A 17,660-nucleotide genomic window follows, 5' to 3' on the forward strand; every position below is an offset into this window, starting at 1 on the left:
AGAAGTACTTAAGGTGGGAGAATGACCATGGTATGGGAGTGATACCCAAATATCAGGGCAGTAGGTGGTGTGGGGCACGAAGACCATGGGGCAGGTAAGGGTAACTTCTCTCAGAGGGAGGAGTGAAGTGAAGGTGATGGTGGATTTGGGCCAATCCCCATTGGGCCAATGGGGTCTGAGACACATTAGGGACATAAACTGGCACGTAGTTACAGATGTGAGAGGGGGTGTAGTCTAGGTTGTGAATATGGTGAGAAGTCTTTTGGAATAAACTCACCCAAGAAGTCAAAAGAGCTGGAGGCAGAATCCCAGCAGAACTGGTAATTAAGGGGAGGGGGAAAGGAGGCAGCCTCCCTTTCATGGATTAAAACCATTTTTCTGCAGAAGCAAACACCCAGCTTTTCACCCTGAAAAGCCACAGAAACATAGTTCCACATCAGCCAAGTTAAAAATGACCCCACCATGTGGCTTTTCACCAGTCAGATCAGAAAAAGTGATGCATCTGATGACATGCTTGGCATTCTTGCCCAAGATCTAGTGAAATGTCAACAGTACAACACCTGAAGAGGCCATTTTGGCAAAAAACTACGAATGGGCAAAACGTTATTCATTCCTTTTGGTCTAAATGTGGATGAGTTTTGTTTTTCATGGTGCTAGATTTCTTGTCCTTCATAGTTTCTTTCTCCATATTGTACAGATTTCTGTGATCGTTTCTTTTTTTAAATCTTTATAAGAGTTTATTTGAGTCAAACTGACCACATATGCCGGGAGCAAGATCTCAAATGCTCCTATCGTTTCTAATCACAAAGTAATTCAAACTTGTTATTAAAACATCCAACATCAAAAATAACTTATAAAATGGAAATCTCCTGCAATCTCACCCATTGAACAGTTTGGTGTATATTTTTAGAATATTTTCCCCATATTTAAAAAAATACACATAACACGTCTGTATGCACACACACACATGAATGCACACTTTTTTACCCCTAAAATGAAGCTTCTGACTAAGACACAGCATCAGGGATAACATTTCCCTACAGCCTAAAGCAGTGTGGGAGATGGGGACAAAATATATAGACAAAAGTTTTCAAGACACTGGACATCAGGCAACAAAGGGCACTGATTCCTAGAGGTGAGATTCAAAACAGGCAGGCCCTACAACCTGTGAAGTCTGCAGGCCGCAGCACAGAGGGGAAGCTGAGGCGAAAGCCAGCAGACTCCCTATTGAGGAGATGGGGCTGAGGGAGCACAGCAGGCGGAGTTCACCAGACAGAGTGCTGGAGAGGGAAGCACTTCACAGAAAGCGCTGGGGGTAGGCGAAGTCCCTCCTCCAGTTTCCAGATCAGGGCTATGTGAAGTTGGGGAGACCTCCTGAAAGGATCTGGAAAAGGTCCCCAGAGCTGACGCAGGGCCAGGAACAGTGCCTTCTCACACTGGCCAGCCATGCAACTCGCACCAGGTAAACTCATGGAGCATCGAGCAGAATACCCAGAGGGTCTTGTGGAGAGTAAGTCGTCTTAGACTGAGTGCGGGTCAAAAGATAAAGCCTGAGTGCAGATCGAATGACACAGTGCTGGTGTCAAGACAGACAAATGGATCAACGGACACAACAGCCCAGAATCAGAGCCACACATACATGGACAACTAATCTTTGACAAAAGCGCAAAGGCAATTCAGTGGAGAAAATTCTGGGGGAATTTTTAGATGGAAAAATTCAGTCTTTTCAACAAATGATGGTGGAATAACTGGACACCCATTTGATGAAAAAAATGGACTTGAATGAACACTCTACATCATTACAAAAATTAACTCTAAAGGGGTCATAGAACAAAAATATAAAGCCGAAAACTCTACAGCTTATAGAAGAAAACCTTTGTGGCCTTGAGCTAGGCAAAGATTTCTTAGATGTGACACCAAAAGTACAATCCCCAAAGAAAATAACTGATGAACTGGATTTAATCAAATTAAAACCATCCACTCTTCAACAAATGGTGTTGGCACCAGGGTATCCACATTCAAAAGTGACATTATCCCCCTTTCTTTATGTTGTTTACAAAAAAAAAATAACTCAAGGGCTGGCCGAGTGGCGTGATGGTTAAGAGCTGGCTTGGGACACCAGAGGGCCCCGGTTCGGATCCCACATATGAGGGCCAGTGACACTGCCCTCTACAACTAAGATGCTGAACAACAGCTCAACCTGGAGCTGGGCTGCCGTGAGTCGCCGGCGATGGCGTAGGCTGCAGCCCTTGTGGCAGTGGGTTGCCATGGGCTACCATGTGTAGCCAGCAGCCATTGTGAGCAGCCAGCAGCCGCAGTGAGAGGCCGTCCAGAAGCGGGCGACTGATCTGCCTCACCCGGGAAGAGCGCAGTGATGGTGCCAACTTGGGCCAGTGAAGCAACGTCCTCCACAACTAGACTGAAGAACAAAAGGACAGCAACTTGTCTGTTCCCCTTCCCCCAATTCCCCAGCACTGTTCCCATCCCCCCAATTCCCCAATAAAAATCTTAAAAAATAATAATAACTCAAAATGAATCAGACAGGAACAAAGATCTAAAAGTATAAAACTCTTAGAAGAAAACACAGGAGTAACTGTTCGTGGCTCCGGGTCAAGCAATGGTTTCTCAGATATGACACCAAAAACACAAGCAACAACAAAATAAATAAACTGGACCACGTCAAAGTTAAAAATGCTTGTGTTTCAGGGCCGGCTGAGTCACACATTGGTTAGGAGTTGGCTTGGGACACCAGCTCTGAGCAGCAGGACCCCGGTTCAGATCCCAGATATGAAGGCCAGTGACACTGCGCCCTCTACAGCTAAGAAGGTGAACAACAGCTTGACTTGGAGCTGGGCTGCCATGAGTAGCCGGTGATGGCGTAGGCTGCAGTGGGCTGCCTTGAGCTATAGTGAGTGGCCGGCAGCCAACGTGAGCTTTTGTGAGCTTTTGTGAGCTGCCGTGAACCGCCATGAGCGGCCGTCCAATGGCTGCCGAATGACTGCCTCACCCAGGAAGAGTGCAACGATAATTCCAACATGGACCAATGAAGCGACATCCTCCACAACTAGGCTGAAGAACAAAAGGACAGCAACTTGTCTGTTCCCCTCCCCCAATTCCCCAATAAAATCTTTTAAAAAAAGAAAATGTTTGTGTTTCAAATGGTGCCATCAAGAAATAGAAACGGGGCTGGCAGAGTGGCTCAGTTGGTTAAGAGTTAGCTTAAGAGCGCAAGCTCTGAGCAACAGGGCTGCTGGTTCGATTCCCACATGGGCCAGTGATGCTGCGCCCAAGCTGAGCTGCCGCTGAGCTGCCAACAGGTGGCAGGATGGCTTAGCTGGTGAGAGTATGTGCTGCTAACAACAAGACTGCCTGTTCAATGGTGGGCTATGCCCACCCGCAACTAAGACTGAACTTGGCACCTTGAGCTGAACTGCCACCCAGATGGCTCAGTGGATAGAGCATGTGCTCTTTAATAACAAGGCTGCTGGTTCGACTCCCACATGGGATGGTGGCTATGCCCACCTGCAATTAAGATTGTAACACAGCACCTTGAGCTTAGAGGCCATGAGCTTCTGATGGGCAACCAGATGGCGACTGGCGCCCTCCACAACTAAGATTGAAGAACAACTTGGCTGGTCCCTCTCCCCAATTCCCCAACATTGTTCCCATCCCCCAATTCCCCAATTAAAAAAAAATTGAAACGACTACCCACAGAATGGGAGAAAATAGTTGCAAAGCATCTATCTGGTAAAGGACTTTGGTCTAGAACTTAAAAAAAACAAAGACTATATACAGAACTTTTAAAACTCGACAATAAGGAAACAAACAACCCAATGTAAAACACAGGCAAAAGACTTGAACAGGTATCTCACTGAAGAGAATAAACAGATGGCAAATAAACACATGAAAAGATTCTCAGTGTCAAATGAAAACTGCCACGTGATGATTACAACCAATGAGAATGGCTAAAATGAGAAAGACTGAGCATGTTCCGTTCTGACAAGCACATGGACCAACTGGGATTCCCATGCACTGCTGGTGGAAATGTAAAATGGAACAACTTCCATGGAAAAAAGTTTAACAGTTTCTTAAAAAGTCAAATAGATACCTACCCTATGACCCAACCACTCACTATACTTCCTGGTGTTCATTCAAGAGAAAGGAAAGCACACGTCTGCAGAAAAACTTGCACATGCATGTTCATGGCAACTTTATCTGTAATAGTCCAGACTGGGAACAACCCAAGTGTTCATCAACAAGAGAATGCACGAACAAACTGTGGTCTATCCACGAAGTAGACTATTACTCAGCAATAAAAAGAAGTGAACTATCGATACACAGAAACAACATGGGTGAACCAGAAAAATGATGCTGAGTGTAAGAAGTAAGACCCACAAAAAAGAGTACATGCTGTATGACTGCATGTATATAAAATCCTACAATATGGAAACTAAAGCACAGGGATATAAAGCAGCCCAGCAGTTGCCTAGGGATGGAGGATGGGTGTGGGGAGTGGGAAGGGAGGTATTAAAAAGGAGCATGAGAAACTTTCTGGGCTAATGGAAATCCTCATTATCTGGATCATGGTGATGGTTTCCCGGGTGTATACACACGTCAAAATGCATCAAATTGTTCACTTTAAATATGTGCTTAATTGTAGGTCAATTACACCTCCACAAAAGCTGTTAAAGAAGTGGGACCTTACTCTGGTTCAAAAGTTACGTGCTTTTACTGAACAGTATTGTCCAGGGAAATCTTTTCATGTCAGCGCCTACAGAGTGCTCATCTTTGCAGAGCTGCACGGCGTCCATCATACTGTTACACCTGGAGATGCTCAGTCCATTTCGCAGAGGTGGGCATCTAGTTCGTTTCTCTTTTTCATCTTGTGAAAAACTTTGCACACTTACAGGAAAATTTCTAAAGGTCAGATCCCCCAAAATGCAATTGTTTGAAATTTGGTTGATGATACCAAACCATCTTCCAAAGTTGTCCCAACTTTATGCTCCTAAAATGAGTGTCCCTTTCCCTACACCCTCATAATACAGGCGATTATTATCCTTTTTCATCTCTGTGTATCTCATGGGCAAGAACTGTATTTCTTTGCCTCAATTTGTATTTCTCTGACTATCAGTAAGGCTTAAAAATCTTTTATAAAGTGGAACTCCATGTATTTCTACATCTATAAATTGCCAGCTCATAAGTTTGGTCCATCTTTCTATCATTCACTTTTTCTTATTTATTCCTAGGAGCTCTTTATATAGTTATAATCCTTTGACTGTTACACATGTGGTTAATACTATTCCCATTTCATCACCTACCAACTTTATTTTTAGCTTCGAGTAGAGTAATTTAAGCTTTCTACATAATCACATCTGTCAATCTTTTTTCTTATTTCTTTGCAGTCCTCAAGTGACAGGCTGACGGTGAGTAACTCAGCGAAGCTGCCCCCTTACCCAGTGAGACCAGGTTCCTGTAGGTCTCCAGCATCACATCTCTGTATAGGTCCTTCTGGGCAGGCTCCAGCTGCTGCCACTCTTCCTGGGTGAAGTCCACAATCACATCCCTGAACGTCACTGACTCCTGAAAGAGGAAACCCACAACCACTCACCACAGGGCCCTCCTGACAGGTCTGCAGAAATAGCCAGAAGAGTTGAGGGGATTAGGGAAGGTGGACAGGATGTACGGTGTGTGAAGTAATTTCAACACAGTGCAGATTCTGAAGGGCCTGACCACTCAACATTGTTCTCTGTGCCTAAGAATACTAGGATAGTCCTCTGATGGAGAAATAAAATAAACATGAGCCTTTTAGAGCAGAAAGTCACCGATTTGAGAAACAGAGTGTGGGCTCGGGAGCCTGGCAGCCTGTGACAAAATCCTGGCTTTGTCCCTCCCTGGCTGTGTTCCCTTGAAAACTGTCTTAACCTTTCTGAGCCTGTTTGTTCAATGGACTTCACAATAACAACGTCTCCCTCTGTAGCTATTTTGGGGTTAAGTGAGGTAATGCATGTATGAGTCCCGCACTGTGACGTATGGCTGGAGTAAGGTCTCAATAAATGTCAACTATTGCTATCATCATTTGATTAATTTGACATTTCATACATATCATATATATTTTATAATAATACTTATCATATTATATTATTATTATTTGAGTCTCTGGCCCCATACATCCTTTGGCCAGCCCAGCTAATTTCTTTTTTTTTAAACCACTTTATTGAGGTATTGCAGGCATACAAAATGCTGCCCACATTTAATGGATATAACTTGGTAAGTTTGAAAGTAAGTACACACCTTTGAAACCATCACCACAACTGAGGCCACAAACTCACCCATCATCTCCCCAAGTTTCCTCCTGTCCCCCTTTTGTTTTAATTTTTTAAATATAATCCCTCTGAAAGTCTCCCCTAAGTATGTCCCACTGCAGTGAAATAATCACTGCATGAGCAGGCTCCATGCACCAGGCCTGTGCTGGCATGGGGGGTGGGCTGAAAACAAAACAGATGGTCCTGGAAGTCTTGGAGCCCTCACTGTACAGCAAAGATGTGGAAGGGGAGATGCAGGGAGTGTGGAGACACCAGAGAGGGAGAGACTGCCAGATTTGATTTTAAAGGTTAGGGAGAGTCCCGTAGGAGTGGGGCTTTACCCCCAGTAAGCTGAACCTGAGTTCTCTGTGTGCATGTGTCCGAGGCCACTCACCCTAGGGCTTCATCTATTCTGGTTTCCTGTCTAACGGCACACAAACTATTTTGCCACAAGGAAAACCTCACCCACTTCCAAAGAGCTGAAATCAGATAGGCTCTGTTTTTAAAAAAATCAGGATATAATTATACTGTAGGGAGCTGGAGATGTGCAGTAAGGGTTAAGCCTGAGAGCTGGAGGTCTGCGGTAAGGGTTAAGCCTGAAAGCTGGCAGGCTGACAGGCTCTCAGGCCCGGGTGAGCAGTGTGGGAAGGTTGGCTGCTGAGGAGAAAGCAGCCAACGGCCTTGAAAGCTACAGAGTGGAAGGCCATCCTGTAAACAGTTTCTGCTTGCTATACTTTGTTTTGTCTCACTTTGGATAGATTGCCTCCAAGGAATTTGTTCCCCGAGAGGAGGGGGCTACCCCCTCAAGGTCCTAAAAACCACTACCCTAGGAAAGTTACTTTTGCTATAAAAGCTGAATACAAATAATAAACGAGGCCACTCTCTGCCATCAGCATTGGGTGGACCTCCTGTCCCCAGCTTTCGTCTCTAGTCTCTTTCTTTTCCAGTCTCCCACCCAGTCCTCTCAGGTACCCTTTCAGTGGGTTCCTGGCTGACAAGTGAGGAACGGTTGGTTGGTGCATGGGTCGCATCATTATACTAGACGTGATTAAGAAAAAAAATACCCCCAAATCCCAACCATAATGAAATGACAACAATTGACAAATCCTGCTCAGTGATGTCAGTGAAAGAAGAAGTCAAGGTGACAATCACAGACAAGTTAAAAATGAAGACATCATGGGGCAGACAAGTTGGAAAATAATTCTTAAATGGTTAAACCGAGTTATAAAATGACCAGCAATTCCACACCTACACCCAAGAGAAAAGAGAACACAAGCTCAAACAAAACACTTGGACACTAATATTCACAGCAGTGTTAATAATAATAACCAAAATGTGAAATTAGCTCAAATGTCCGCCTGTTGAATGGATAAACAACATGTGCTCTATCCACACAATGGAATATTACTGAGCCATGAAAACGAAGACCGACACATGCTATAATGGAGGTGAACGTCAAAAACATGATGCTCAGTGAGAGAAGCCAGACATACAAGACCACATATTGTATGATTCCATTTATACGAAATGTCCAGAATAGGCCAATCCAGAGACAAAGAGTAAATTAGTGGTTGCCAGGAGCTAGGAGTTGATGGGAGGAAAGAGGTGTGAGTGGTGATGGGTACACAACTTTTTGGGGTGATGAAAATATTCTAAAATTGACTGTGGTAATGATGGCACAATTCTGTGACTATACCAAATACTATGTATGAATGAGTCGTATGCTTTGTGACATGTGGAGTGTATCTCAATAAAGGTATTAATGAGGACACGACAAACCAAAACTCATGGGTAAGTGAATTGACACGTTTGTACAGCAAAACAAATTCCAGGTGGATATGAAAGATTCAAAAGTTCACTCTTAACACCCAAATGATAAATGGAACAAAGGAAGATACGTAAGTGACATGCGACCTGTGGATGGAGAAACCATTTTACAGCTTAAAGACAATGGAGACACCAGAGCAACAGAGACTGACAGATTGGATTTTTAAAACATGCAATGCTTTTGTACTTACAAAATATAAATAAAATAAATTGAGAAACAAAAAGCAAACAGGGAAGAATATTTGCCACAAATGTGTATACACACATACACACACACACACTTCTTTAAAACCTTCGAGAATACTAGAATTTCTGTAGACTGGCAAAACACAGGATAATTTATCGCAGAAATGGCTAAGAAACATTTTCTCAAAGTCAAACCTCACTAATAATACAGAGGATGCTACTCAGAAAGAGGTACCGTAACGCCAGTTGTCACCTACTCTAGGTTTATACCATTTGTCTTTCAGAGCCAATGAGCAGAAGGAACACCCGACAAAGGCTGGTGTAAACCAGTGCTAGCCTTTTCTGCACCCTGATGAGATTATCAACTGCTCCACCGACTGGGAAAGAACTGTGAAGACTCACGAATTGCTCCTAAAGAACTCATACAACATGCAGGGAAAGATTTATGCCCAGCCATGTATATATTTTTTATTACAAAATATTTCTTGCATCAAAGAAAGTTTAGAGAAAAATATCACAAATAGCCGTATACATACCACCCACTAAACGATCATAAAACATCTCGGCGAAAGCTGGGGATGCGCATGTGCCCTTACCCACAGGCGTCCTCCTCCCTCTCTCAGGACATTAGTGCTGTCTGTCACTTCTGAAGGTCACACATCCTTCACTGTGCTGTCTGGGCTCCTCTGCAGAGGCCTTTTTCACACTTGATGTAACATGTTTAAGCCACACTTCCCAGGTGCCCACCTGTGTCTCCTGAGAGCCCCAACGCAGGACAAGTCACTCCTGAGCTGCCCTGTCCCCCTCGCCTGACTGAAGCCAGTGTCAGGGCACTATGCTCCTCCCTCAGGGCAGACACAGCCCCCAGGAGATTGGGCCAAAGCCCTGTGGGGGGCTCAGGTGGGCAGAGGGTCATCCCTGGGCAGAAGCCCGACCCTTGGGGTCTGAGCCTCAGGAAGAGAGTGTGAGAGGGTGACATGACTCACCAGGGCCTTGTTGGTCAGCGGCTGGGTGGCCATCCCTCGAGGGCCCAGTGACCAGGGGACGGGCGGGCTGTGGGATGGGGGGAGAAAGAGGGAGGCACAGTAAGAGACCAGGCCTAGGCCAGCCTCACCATGTGGGCAGGACAGACAGACATAACCCCACTAAGAGACAGGCAGAGAGGGCCATGCAGACACATTAGTAGCAAACACCTAAGGGGCCTATCATATGCCAAGCACTGGACAAAGGTCTCATTGAATCCTCCTAACACCCTACAAGGTGGGTGCTATTTCCACTCCATTTCACAGATGAGCAAACAGAGGCCCAAAGAGATAAGCCACTCTCCCAAGATTACACAGCTGGGCCTGGAGATAGGCTGAGAACATCTGGGTCCACGTGCTTACTGTTTCTCAAAGGCAAGCCAGACTCTCACAGCACCAAGACTACCCCAGCACGCACATACGCACACATGTATGCACACACTATGAGTCCCACAGGCTGATGGAAGCAACAGGACCCTCTGCGCACTCCTTGGATCTGAGTGCTGGCCCGAGGCTTCACCAGATGCCCCAACTCTGCCCCCACCCCTCCAGGGTGTCCTTAGATCTCATGGGGTTACTGTGAGGTTCAACTAACAGATACACCTGAGGAGCACAAGGTAAGAACTCAATACTATCAGCTGTTATTATTGTTGTTAGTGGAGTGTGTTACAGAGTGGGATGTAGTCACCTGGGGGGCTTGCAGGAGCAGAGCTGAGATGATTATTTTGGATTGTGTCCCCTACATCTAGGGCAACGTCTGGCACACTGGAGATGCCCACACATCAAATAAATGAATAAATTATGAATAAATGAGCCAACTTCTAGCGTTGGCAAAGGAACAAGCTGAAGAAACAAGTGCCCATCAACCTTTCCAGAGAGTGAGCTGACAAAGGACAGACCCATCACCCATCAAATCTGGTGCCAGAACTCTATCTGTGGCAGCAAAAGCTCCACATGAACGGTTACACACGGACCAGAGACGTTTACTGTAGCACGTTTCCTAGGGGCAAAGCACAAACCAACCCACCAACAGAATAAACCCTGGAGACAAAATCAGTAATCATCAATTAAGGAAAGGTGAGATAAATGGCAAGGCATCCAGTCTCAAAATGCCAGGTCGCCTCTAAGGGGCAGGAGTTAGTTGTGCACCTGAGGACATGTCTGTGACATCATTAAATGAGGAAGGCAAGTTGCACAGCTGTGTACATAACTCTAATGCCTCTGAGTGAAAACAATTAACATGCGTGGCTGTGTGTGCTTCTGAGCAGTGTTTCCAAGCCTGGGGAAGGCTGTGGAATGACAAACACAAGGTGGTGTCCCTAGGGGACAGAGTGGGAATGCAAAGAAGATGTTATTAATTTTTTTCACTTTGTATTCCTTTGTGTCCTTGGGTGGAGTGATTTCATATTACTGTCATAATTTTTTAAACACAATTTAATTTTTTAAAATGTATTCTTTTTGGACGAGCAGTCTCTGACTCTTATCCCTGCAGTGTCAGGTCAACAACATCCACTCCTTTTGACTGATGTGGAAGCATCAGAACTGTCTTGCCCAGGAGGCACAGAGGGCCCAGGGCCTGATACCTGTGGTAGCCCCATAAGAACGTCTTCATTTCTTTTACAATTATAAGCAAAAAAAGGTGAATCTAATGCAGCCTGGATTATACTTGTCTTTATAGCAATGCAATCACTAACTATAATTTTTAATTTCTTCCCTCCCTTCCTTCCTTCCTTTCTTTTCTTTCTTTCCTTTTTTTTTTTTTTTTTTTGAGAAAGGAGACCAGGAAGGCATAGTAGTCCTGGAAGTGACATGTACACAGGGCTGGTGACCATTGAACTCAGTGTGGCCTGAGATCTGTGGACTGAAAAGCCAGGAGCTCCCTCATTCCTCTTCTTCCTCCATCAGAGTTTTCTGGCATTTGCTTCCTTCCATGGTTTCTGAGGAGAAGTCCTGACAGGGAAAAATCTTTGTATCATATGATACAAAAAGCTTTGTATCAGAGGAGCCCAAAGAATACAAGGATTTCCCATTTGTCAGGTGGTTAGGCATGAGGGCTCTGGAACCTGGATGCCTGGGTGTAGAGTTGGGTGATTCACTTCAAAGTCTCTGAGCCTCAGTTTCCCCATCTGAAAAATGGGGATGATGAGGGTCCCTGCATCACAGTTACTGGGAGGTCTATAAATGGGGTAGTCTAGGCAGTGCCAGAAACGGCATTTTGAGCGCCCAACACACTCACCTTGAACAAATCAGCCCCTGGTCTGGATGGGATAAGGGTCTCTGACCCGCCCTGCCCCCGTTAAGAAGGCCCTGTGGGAAGCCCCATACCTGTCACCAGACATGACTCTGAAGAGCAGGAAGGAGCTGGGGAACCTGGGGGCAAAAAGACAGGCCCACCTGTCCAGGTGTGCACAGTCTTTCACACATGCTTTCGGGAAGGCACCCCCAGATGCACCCATATACTTAGATCCCAGTCCCAGTCACACACAAACACTCAGCAACAGCCAGGGACAGAAACACAGGTGGACATATACAGACAGGTAAAGGCACAGACAGGAGAGACACACCTCCATGCTCACAGGCACATACAGAGGGAAAGACTAGACACAGGAGGACACCCGGCTGGCACCCTCACATTGAGACACAATGGACAGAAATAAAGGCAGACACACACACACACACACACACACCAGCAGACATGGACACAGGCAGTCACCCAGAGAGACCTCCCAGAGACAGGCAAAGACTAGATACTGGTGGACACCCTCCCCAGGGAGACCCCCAGAGACCAAAACAGATAGCATCCATACACACAAGCAAAGACCAGGACACAGGAGGCCACCCAGACACAGACACACACACACACTGACATACACATACTGACACACTCACAGATAGAGACAGCCTTGGAGTATCAGCCCAACACACACACACAATCACAGGCACATACAGATTCACCTTCCCCATCCAGTCAGATTAGGTCTGTAAACAGCTTTCCTCTCCCCAGCCCTTAAACTCTCTCCTGAGGCGCACACCCTGCCCTCAGTCCACACGCTCCCTACCTGGGCCCGTACACCTTGTCCCTCAGCCCGCCCCTTCCCCCTCTCCTCCCGTCCCTGCCCCGCCCGGAGCCGGACTCACCGCGCGGTTCTGTCAGGACAATGACCGGCGCCGCTAGGCCCACCCGGCAACACCGCGACGGGCCGACTACACTTCCCAGAAGCCCGCGCGCCGCCGCCTCTAACCGAGCGGAGGCGAACGGACCCGAACCCGAGATCCGACCGCGCGCCTCGGTCTCCCAGAGGACCTCGCGGCACTGCGGCCCAGGGGGTGGGGAAGGGTGTGCGGGACTGTGGAGGAGAGGATGGAGGAAGAGAGAGAGGCAGGAATAGGGAAGGGGATAGTGAGGAGGAAGCGAGAGTTCCGGGAAGGGGACACGGAGCGGGAGGGAGTACTGGGAGAGGAGGGAGGAGCTGAGAGGAAAAGGAAGGGAGGGAACATAGGGAGTAAAGTGAAAGAATGGAAGGGGCAATGGGAAGAGGGGAGATGGGACAGGGAAGGAATGTGAGAGGAGGGAGGGGGCTGGCAAAAATAAGAACAAGTGGGAAGAGGGATGAGGAGGAGGGAAGAACTAATGTAAGAGGAAAAGGGCCAGAGGAGGAAGAAAGAGAGTAGAAATAGGGTTGGGGTGGGAGGAGAGACAAGGAGGAGGCGAGGTAGGAAAGAGAAAGGGTGGGAGGAAGGGGGAGAGGAGGGAAAATTCCAGAAAAGGAGGGGGAGTTGGTAAGGTGGAGAAAAGAAGCTATAGCACAACTTCTCCAGACATCCTTCAGTCCAGCCAAGGGAACCTGGGCAACTTTCTTGATAATCATGCTGATTTGTAGGAAATTGTCAAAGCATACAGAGATACAAAGAAGCAAATGATCATAATAAGAAAAAAGTATTAACCCTTCATATTTTGAGTTGCCTCCGTGCCAGCTCCTGTTCTTGGCATCTTATGATGTACAAACTCCTTTAATCCTCATAACCAACCAAGCTACTTTCCAGATTAGGGCAGTGGTGCAGACGAGAGGTCACAAGAGAAAAAAATTGGGGGTGAGGGGGTCCCCTCTTACACTATAAACCACAAAGCCAAGTTCAAAAGCATCTGCTGAATGAGTGACCACAAAAAACACAAACAGCATCTTGCCTTAGGTGGTGATCAATGATTTTAAATTATTTTGAGACAAATGTAAATTCACATGCCATTGTAACAAATAATACAGAGACCGTACAGAGAGACTCCTTGTGCCCTTGAGCGAGTTCCCCCAAACAACAGCATCTTACAGTACCACAAATAGCATGTTAACATTGATATTGTCAAGATACAGAATAGTTCCATCACCACTAGGATGCCTTATGTAGCCCTTTCACAGCCACACCCACTTTCCTCGAGACCCCATCCTTCCTCAATCCCCGACTGTCACCAATTTGTTCTCCATACCTATAATTTTGTCATTTCAAAAATGTTATACAATAGGCATTTTATTCACTGAATATAATTCTCTAGAAATTTCCCCAAGATGTTTAGTGTATCAATGGTCTAATACTTTATTGCTAAGGGCTACTCCACAGTATGAATGTACCACAGTTTGGGTACCTAATCTAGGATGTTTCCAATTTAGGGCTATTCCATGTTTCTTTTTATTTCATTGTAGTAAGAACACTGAACATGAGATCTACCCTCCTAACAAATGTTTAAGTGTACAATACAGTATTAAGTGTAGGCACGATGTTGTACAGGTTTCTAAAACTTACTCATCTTGCATAACTGAAAGTTTATACCTGTTGAACAATAACTCCCCACTTGCCCCCTTCCCGCAGACCCAACCAACCAGTACTCTCTGTTTCTATGTGTTTGACTATTTTAGATAACCTTATATAAATGCAGTATTTGTCTTTGTCTGGCTTCTTTCACTTAGCACAGTGTGCTCAAGGTTCACTCATGTTGTTGCATGTGGCAGGATTTCCTTCTTTATTAAGGCTGGAAAATATTCCATTGTGAGTGTGGACCATATTTTCTTTATCCAGTCATCCATTGATGAACTCTTGGGTTGCTTCCATGTCTTGGCTGTGAATAATGCTGCAATGAATCATGCAGTGGAAATATCTATTTGAGATCCTGATTTCAGTCCTTTAGGGTAAATACCCAAAAGTGAGATTGCTGGATCATATGGTAGGTATATTTTTAATTTTTTGGAGGAACCTCGTACTGTTTTCCATAGTGGCTGCATTCCCACCTGCACCCAAATTTTACATTCCCACCTGCAGTGTACAAAGGTTCCCATTTCTCCACATCCTAACACTTTTTTTTTATAATAACCATTCTAACAGGTTAGAGGTGACATCTCACTGTGGTTTGATTTGCATTTCCCTGATGATGAGTGACACTGAGCATCTTTTCACATACCTACCTGTTGGTCACCTGTATGTCTTCTTTGGAGAAATGTCTATTTAATTCAAGTCCTTTGACATTTTTTAAATTGTGTGGGTTTTTGTTGTTGTTTGTTTGGAAGGAGCTCTTTACATGTTTTGGATATTAACCCTTTATCAGATATTTCATTTGCAAATATTTCCTCCCATTCCATAGGCTGCTCTTTCACTGTTGTTTCCTTTTCACAGAATTTTTGTGTGAACGCAAATCTTATTTTTCTGGGATAAATGCCCAGAGATGCAGTTTACAGATTGGATGGCACTTACTTGTTTTTGGTTTTTGTTTCTTTAAAATGAACTTCCAAAATGTTTGGCAGTGACAGTACCATTTTACAATTCTACAGCCCTTATCAGATATCCAGTGTCTCCAAATCCTTGACAATATTTGATGTTGTTATTATACATACTTTAATTTTACCCACTCTAATTGTGTATTGATATCTCATTGTTGGTTTTTTGTTTTGTTTTCATTTTTACTAGCAGACTTTATATTTTAGAACAGTTTTAAGTTTGCAGAAAAATTGAACAGGTAGTATAAAGAGTTCTCATAGACCCACTCTCTGCACACAATTTCCCCTATTATTGAACACGTATGAGTGTACTACATTCGTAACAATTAATGAACTGACATTGATACATTATTACTAACTAAACACAGTTTACACTAAGATTACTCTTTGTATTGTTATCTTCTGTGGGTTTTGATAAATGCAAATATGTACGTATCCATCATGACAGTGGCACACAGAATAATTTCACTGGCCTAAAAATGCCCTGGACTGCACCTGCTCACCCCATTCCATCTTCATCAACCCCTTTCAGTCACTTTCTGTTCCCACAGTTTTGCCTTTTCAGAATGTCCTAGTTAGAATCAGACAATATATAGCCTTTTCAGACTGGCTTCTTCTCTTTAACATTCAATATGCATTTAAGTTTCCTTCGTTTTTTTTTTTTTTTGCTTGATAGCTCATTTCTTTTTATCACTGAAGAAGAAGAAGAAGAAGAAATTTACCACAGTCTGTTTATCCATTCATTTATTAAAGGACATCTGGGTGGTTGTATAAAACTGCTATAAACATCCATGTGCAGCTTTCTGTCTGTGGACAAGTCTTCAACTCATGTGAGTAAATACCTAGGAGCATGACTGTTGGATGGTATGGTAAGACTAGCCTTGTAAGAAACAGCCAAACTGTCACCCAAAGTGGCTACATCATTTTGCATTCCCACCAGCAACAAATGAGAACCCCCTTGCCTCATATCCTCCCCAGCATTTGGTGTTGTCAATTCCTTCTGGACTTTTGCCATTTTAATAGGTGTGTAGTTTGCAATTCTCTAATGACATGGAATGAAAAGCATCTTCTATGCTTATTTGCCATCTGTATATCTTCTTCGTTGAGGTGTCTGTTCAGATCCTTTGCCCATTTTTCAATTGGGTTGTTTTCTTATTGTTGAGTTTTTAGAGTTCATTGTATATTTTGTATAAATGTCCTTTATCAGGCACGTGTTGTCTCTGCCTACAAAATGTAGAGGATTCAAATGAGAATTCTTATTCCCAGTAGAGTGATGGGACATCTCAGAGACCTTGAAATCTGGTGTTATGGGCTGACTTGCATCCCCTGCACCAATTCATATGTTGAAGCCCTAAGTCCCAGGACATCAGAATGTAACCATGTTTGGAGATAAGATCTTTGAAAAGGTGACTGAGTTAAAATGAGGCCATTTGGATGGGTCCTAATCCAATCTGAGAGGTGTCCTCATAAGAGATTAGGATGCAAACATGCACAGAGAACAACCACGTGAGGACACGGGGAGAAGACAGCCATCTAAAAGCCAAGAAGAGAGGTCTCAGGAGGAATCAACCTGCCCACACCTTGATCTTGCCTCTAGAACTGCGAGAAAACAAATCTGTGTTTAAGCCACCCATGCTGTAGAATTTTGTGATGGGAGACTAGTGCCTCTCAGACTAGTGCACCTGGGGAGGTAGAACCAGAGGGTCTTCCAGAGTTGCCCAACCCCTGAGGCCCATGGGTCTGAAGTTCCTGTTCGGGGCAAAGTCACTACCCAAACCTCACCCAGCAGCTTCCAGCTGGGCTTTCATTCTCTGCCGCTCCTCTGGAAACCAGGTGGTACCGAGGCAGGTACCTGGCTCCTCCAACACAGAGGCCCCATTGCTGTCTGTCTGTCTCTCTGGCCCAAAGGAGGGCGAACAGGGAGGGGCTACCGGGGTTTTCAGGCTTGTTTCTCCCAGAGCACCTGGCTCAGGATCCAAAATTCCAGCTGGCAGTGTGGGAGTTGGGTGATGCTCGAGGCGGGTCTGTGTGTCCAGGTGTCCAACACCTCCACCCATCCTCCAGGATGTCTTGACTGGTCCGTTCCCAGCTCGTGGGTACTGGTTCCATGATGGTGCTCATTTTCATTTGAACGATCCACTGGTCACAAATGACCCAGCCCCAAAAGCGCAGGACACCCAATGTGCCTGCTGGGGGACCCCCGAGCATCAGGGATGCCCAGATGGGGGACATGGGAACATCCTACTTTCAGGGAGAGAGAGAGAGGACCTACTGCCAAATAGCATTACCAATATGATGGGCTCTCAGTGCATGTCCCAGGTATGGATTTGGTTTCGGGGAGGATACAAGGCATGGAGTATGGCCCCCACTCTGTGAGCTGGGCTGGTATCCCATTCATGAGGTCTCTCCACCTCCCGGGTCCCACCTCCTAATGCCATCACCTTGGGGATTAGGGTTCAACATATGAATCTGGGATGGGCGATACACCCAGTCCATAGCACTGTCCCTGTGGAATGGGGGAACTCTGGCCTCACCTTGCTCATGGGGCTGGTTTCTTTGTCACC

At 45.3% G+C, this 17,660-nt stretch overlaps 1 protein-coding gene across 7 annotated transcripts in view; it reads right to left on the minus strand.

Moving 5' to 3' along the window:
- The window catches only part of LOC109374336 (zinc finger protein 470), a 73,799-nt gene that overhangs the window by 5,309 nt on the left and 50,830 nt on the right, over nt 1-17,660 (minus strand). The window contains exons 1-3 of one of the 7 annotated variants that reach the window (XM_019628856.1): nt 12,476-12,728; nt 9,302-9,368; nt 5,454-5,580 (exon numbers count right to left, since the gene is read on the minus strand). The exons of 2 other annotated variants lie outside the window; for them this stretch is intronic. In XM_019628856.1, the coding sequence (XP_019484401.1) occupies nt 5,454-5,580; nt 9,302-9,334 (160 nt within the window). In that variant the 5' untranslated portion in view covers nt 9,335-9,368; nt 12,476-12,728. Of the gene's footprint in view, nt 1-5,453; nt 5,581-9,301; nt 9,369-12,475; nt 12,729-16,242; nt 16,321-17,660 lie in introns of those variants that run through there. 4 more of the 7 variants (XM_019628857.1, XM_019628858.1, XM_019628860.1 and 1 more) reach the window with 4 other exon arrangements.

The sequence above is a fragment of the Hipposideros armiger genome, unplaced genomic scaffold (genome assembly GCF_001890085.2).
Source record: "Hipposideros armiger isolate ML-2016 unplaced genomic scaffold, ASM189008v1 scaffold_813, whole genome shotgun sequence".
NCBI classification, from domain to species: Eukaryota; Metazoa; Chordata; class Mammalia; order Chiroptera; family Hipposideridae; genus Hipposideros; species Hipposideros armiger.